The following is a 5,158-nucleotide window of genomic DNA, read 5'->3' on the forward strand; positions in this document are numbered from 1 at the left end:
GGTGGTTGGGGGGAGGCTGGAGGGGTGCTCTCGGGCTAAAGCTGACATACCTCAGGCTTCAACTCTGATTGGTCCTCGTTTGGAGAAGCTCATGGGTTCATTCCGTTGTTAAGCGCCTCCCCATTTCTCTAAACTACATTATAATGCAACGAACCTCCCTTTTAACCACAAACCGAATTTGCTTTCATTTAGGCTATATATATTTCTTAAATAGGTTAAAGTCATAGAGATTTTTTTTTTGGAATAGCACTTCGCCCTGGAGCGGTGCGCAATGCTATCTCATGCCGACCTCCTGGATGCTCGCCTCGGTGAGTTATCATCACCAAACTCCGGTCTTCAACTCTACTGTAAGCTGGAGGCACTTCTAATCTTAAATCAAGCTCAGAAAATTGTCAATTTGCTTCTTATATTATCTTAATGCGACTCAAGTGAACTAAACTGGCTTAATTCATTGGAAAAGTAATTATTATTATTATATTACTGCATAATTTGATTTAACAATTTCCTAAGATATCGCTGTGGTCGAATTGAATTAAGAGTATTTAAGGAGCAGATTGTAATGTGCATGCCGTACTTGTCTCTGTCAGAGCTGCAGTCGCTTGTTTAATTTCTGCATTTGTGTTTTAAAATCTGCCACTGGATGGTTTAATGCATGTGCAGCTTTTCTCTCGTTTTCTACTGCAGCAGAAAAATGTTTCAGCTACTCCTAATTCCTCTCTTTTGCCTGTAAAGTATATTGCATGTGTGCACTTTAAAGTCTCGCAGTATTTGCCTAACATGTCCCTTTTTCCCTCCTGTAGCGAAAGTGTTTTCTGTCCAAATCTCACCAGCTGTGGTTGTCTGTGCAGGGATGAAGGATGCCGCGGCGGAGCTTCTGGGCCACAGGGAGGCTTTGAAGTGCAGGCTCGGCGGAGGGGGACCTGACCCGGGGCACTCCGGGGAGCTCGGCCCGGGCCCGGACGGCGTGGAAGGGGCCACGATGCTCCCGGGCGATGATATCAGCAGCGGCGGAGGATCCAACCCGGTGCAGGTCAACAGCAAAGAGCAGGAGAAGCAGCAGCAACAGCAGAACAACAACAACAACCAGAACCAGTCCGCAGCGCAGCAGTCCCAGAAACAGAAGCGGCACCGGACCCGCTTCACTCCGGCGCAGCTCAACGAGCTGGAGAGGAGCTTCGCCAAAACGCACTACCCAGACATCTTCATGCGGGAGGAGCTGGCGCTGAGGATCGGCCTGACGGAGTCCAGAGTGCAGGTAGGGCGGCTGGAACCGTTTTAATCAACACTGGAGGAAATGAACCGACACAATTAGGATGCACAGACACCGACCCGAGTGTGGTTTCATATACAGATCCTGCAAATCATATAAAATAATTTAAAAAGCAGCATTGTGCTACAATAAGGACAGAATACATTTAAAAATCCGTTCAAAATAAATTCCCACTAACTCAAAAAAATAAGACAAAAGTATAAACCTGCTAATAGCAAAATACTGTAATAAATATGAATTAATGTGGAATTAAATCCTTCCTAACAGCCTTTTGTGTACTGACTTTGTGAATCAACTATTTAACTTCTTGTATTGGCTGATTTATTCTGATTACTTTGTGTATTTGAAACAAAAAATGCAGCTCGTTTATTTCTTACTAATAATCTATGAGTAAAATTGCTTTAATAAAATTGCTATTAATTTTTCATGCAGGAAGAATTTTAGCCTTCGGCGTTTAAAGAAACTAAAAGTAAAATAAATTCTTTGGAGGAAATCTGATATTGTTTTAATAAAAAACAAAAGTTATTTATGTTGGGCACAAATAAACAACAAGAAATGTTTATTATTGGCTTCCTGTTACACAAAAATAATTTTCTATAATAGGAAAAAACACAACTACTAAAATATATGTTTTTATTACATCTCGGAATAAATTAATTCATAAAAAAAGAGAAAACAAAACAGCTGAAAGAAAATGTACCTATTTCTTATAAGAGCTTAAATAAATGAACCAATAAATTAAAATATACAGCACACAGGTTGCGGGAATTCCGTGTGTGTGTGTGTGTGTGTTGTGCGGGTTGAATACCTTGCCCAAGTGTTTGGACTTAAAGAGCCTCACCCGGATTCGAACCGGCGACCTTGTGTATAACACACACACACACGTGCTTCAGTCAGACACTGTAAATACATAAGGAGCCTTCAACGCGACAGGAGCCATTACAGCCTGAGATCAGGTCGTTACTGTAGCAGCAACAAATCCTGTTAACAACCTTTTATTTCTCCAGATATTTCTGATATAAAAACTGTTTGACTTCATATTTAATTTATTTATTTAAAACAGGGATGTGCTGTTATTCCTGAAGACCACACTATAACCTTTAAATTCTGTCTGATCCACAACTGGTCCACATTTTGTGTCCATCTCATGTAATGAGTCCACAGGGAGCCAAATGATGATTGCAGCTTTATTACACTCGTTAATCGCTTCAGATAAAAGCGACTGTGCACTGAAATCCACCTTTTAAACAGAACCTGAATCCACTGTTACAGCTGGACTCTGTGTCCTGCTCTCCTGCAGTCCTGCCCCTCGGTCACTTCCAGGCTGCACAAATACAAAAATACATTAGGAGTTATGGCGCCACCGCCTTATTAACCAGCAATGGCAAAGTCACTTGGGTCGCTCACATGTGAAATAACACCCTAATAATCATTATTACCACCGCGCCAGTCAGTTCAGCTTCTATATACTATTTCCATAAAATAAGAATTAGTGAAATGAAGCTCATCTGCTGTTGGGGGCGGGCAGGAATAAGAAGCAGGTCCAGGTTGAGCTTAGCGATGGGGCTGTCACCGCTCTGCACGTCTTAATGCCGGACGCGCTGAGAGTGCACTCTGTCTTTTTAAACGGAATGAGAAATTGCATTTTCTTTCCTTTGAAGTGTAATGCATTTCAGGCCGGATTTCACGGCTGGCTACGCGGGAGTGGGGGGGAAAGAGAGTGAGATTGTCCCGTTCTTATTACTGCGCCCCACTTTCTCAAGCAAATCTTCACATTAATCATCAGACGGCCCGCTTACAACCAGACCTACAGGAGCTCAAGGGCTCCCGGAGTAAAAGTGTGTTTGCCAGCAGGCTGTTTGTCACAGCAATAACATTATCTTTATTATGTGAGTGCGTTTTTCTGTGGCTCCTCCCAAAGCAGTGGAAATCACGTGAGGCTAAATTATGTTATTAAAAATGTTGGTTTTCTTTGGCACAAGAAAATAAATAAAATAAGTTAAAAACATAATTTCTGCATCTCTATAAAGTAGATAATGACATATAAAAATATGAATGAAGATTGTAATATTTTTTATGGAAATGCTGCTGATGTATTGAAGCAAAATTGATTGAATATACAATTATTATTATACTTCAAACATTTTATTATATGTGTACATACATATGTATTTAGTGTACACAATAAAAGTTTATCATATCGAGATATGACCTCTGTTATACCAGAGGCTGAAAGTTTCTTGGACATTTTTCTCGGTGTTAAAGATCAAAACAGAGAGAATAACCAAAATAAACTGAATTTACGCACGTGTTGTATATTTTCCCCAATAATTGGGACGTTTTACGCACAAATGGCACATTGTTATAAGCGGATAAGATCCCGGAACAAACATAAATCATCGTTTTTTCTGCAACAGATTTATTGTGGGCTGCTCGCATTATCCTGATGATCACAGCCTGATGTCGTAACCTTTTTATGTCTGATAACATGACCTGTCATTGCACCGGCGGCCATTACACCAGCTCCTCCTAACTCATCACATCTCTGTCTGCAGGTCTGGTTTCAGAACCGACGAGCCAAGTGGAAGAAGCGCAAGAAGACCACCAATGTGTTCCGCGCTCCGGGGACTCTCCTGCCGACGCACCACGGCCTGCCTCAGTTCCCCTCCGCCGCGGCAGCAGCAGCGGCCATGGGCGACAGCCTCTGCTCCTTCCACGCCAACGACACCCGCTGGGCCACGGCAGGGATGCCCGGCGTGTCTCAGCTGCAGCTACCGCCGGCCCTGGGCCGCCAGCAGGCCATGGCGCAGTCCCTGTCACAGTGTAGCCTCGGCGCCGGGCCGCCGCCCAACTCCATGGGTCTATCCAACATGTCGTCGAACGGCTCCGGGCTTCAGTCACACCTCTACCAGCCCACTTTCCCCGGGATGGTACCCGCGTCCCTGTCGGGCCCGACCAACGTGACCGGCTCGCCTCAGCTGTGTAGTTCCCCGGACAGTGACGTCTGGAGAGGGACAAGCATCGCCTCGCTGCGCCGCAAAGCGCTGGAGCACACAGTATCCATGAGTTTTACCTAGGGCCACCGTAAAGAGCGTTTGTTTCTCTCACACAGAGAGCTTCTGCATTTAGTTCTTATTCATCCAATCCATCCAAACGGTGCGCCGGGAAAAATACAACCAGGATTCTTGTTCAAATAACAAATGGCCGAGCTGCACACCTGGCACGTTTTCCTCCCAAATCACAAACTAGAGGGAAAACTGAAGCTATTTATCAGGCCTGTTGGCCTTTATCACGCATAGGACTGGTTCTGTTTTGAGCTATAATTTATTATTTCGCATGTAGCCTATGACAACTATTTATTTGTCTACTTGAAATTAACTTATTGGTTTGTTCTGTATTTATTTATTTGGCACATGCAGCCCTCGCCTTTATTGTTGCAGGGCTTTCAGTGACATTTGCTTGGTGACTGACGGTTTTTGAAGACAAATTCTGTGGATACTTTGAAACACAAAACTACTTTCATTTTCCAACTGCTGCACAGCATGCAGCACCTGAAGGGCCAAAGGGATGCGCAGTGGACGTGCAGAAACAAGACACCTGGAGGTTTAAAAGAACGCCAGAGATTCACCAGAAGAGAGAAGGAGACTGATTTAACAAGAATCAGGACAACATGGAAGAGGACTTGACTGCATGAGCTGTCCAAGGCAAAAAAAATAATAAGGGAAATACTATAAATTAAGACATGGAAACTGACTTAACTATAATCTGTTATATAGGATGTTTTGTGTAGCGGAAGCACTCTTGTTCCCATTTGGTCAGTTTGTGATAACTTATGTTTCCAACATATGTTTATTATGTCTGTGCTTATTATCAAATATGACTTTCTTA

At 43.3% G+C, this 5,158-nt stretch overlaps 1 protein-coding gene across 1 annotated transcript; it reads left to right on the forward strand.

Annotated features, from left to right (window-relative positions):
- Positions 1–133: 133 nt before the first annotated feature.
- otpa (orthopedia homeobox a) lies at positions 134–5,158 on the forward strand. The gene is made up of 3 exons (XM_035668152.1): positions 134–308; positions 849–1,255; positions 3,826–5,158. The coding sequence occupies exons 1-3, from the start codon at positions 272–274 to the stop codon at positions 4,345–4,347; spliced, it is 966 nt and encodes a 321-aa protein (XP_035524045.1). The 5' UTR covers positions 134–271; the 3' UTR covers positions 4,348–5,158.

Source organism: Morone saxatilis, unplaced genomic scaffold (genome assembly GCF_004916995.1).
Source record: "Morone saxatilis isolate NCDOM2014 unplaced genomic scaffold, NCSU_SB_2.0 Contig21, whole genome shotgun sequence".
Lineage (NCBI taxonomy): Eukaryota > Metazoa > Chordata > Actinopteri > Moronidae > Morone > Morone saxatilis.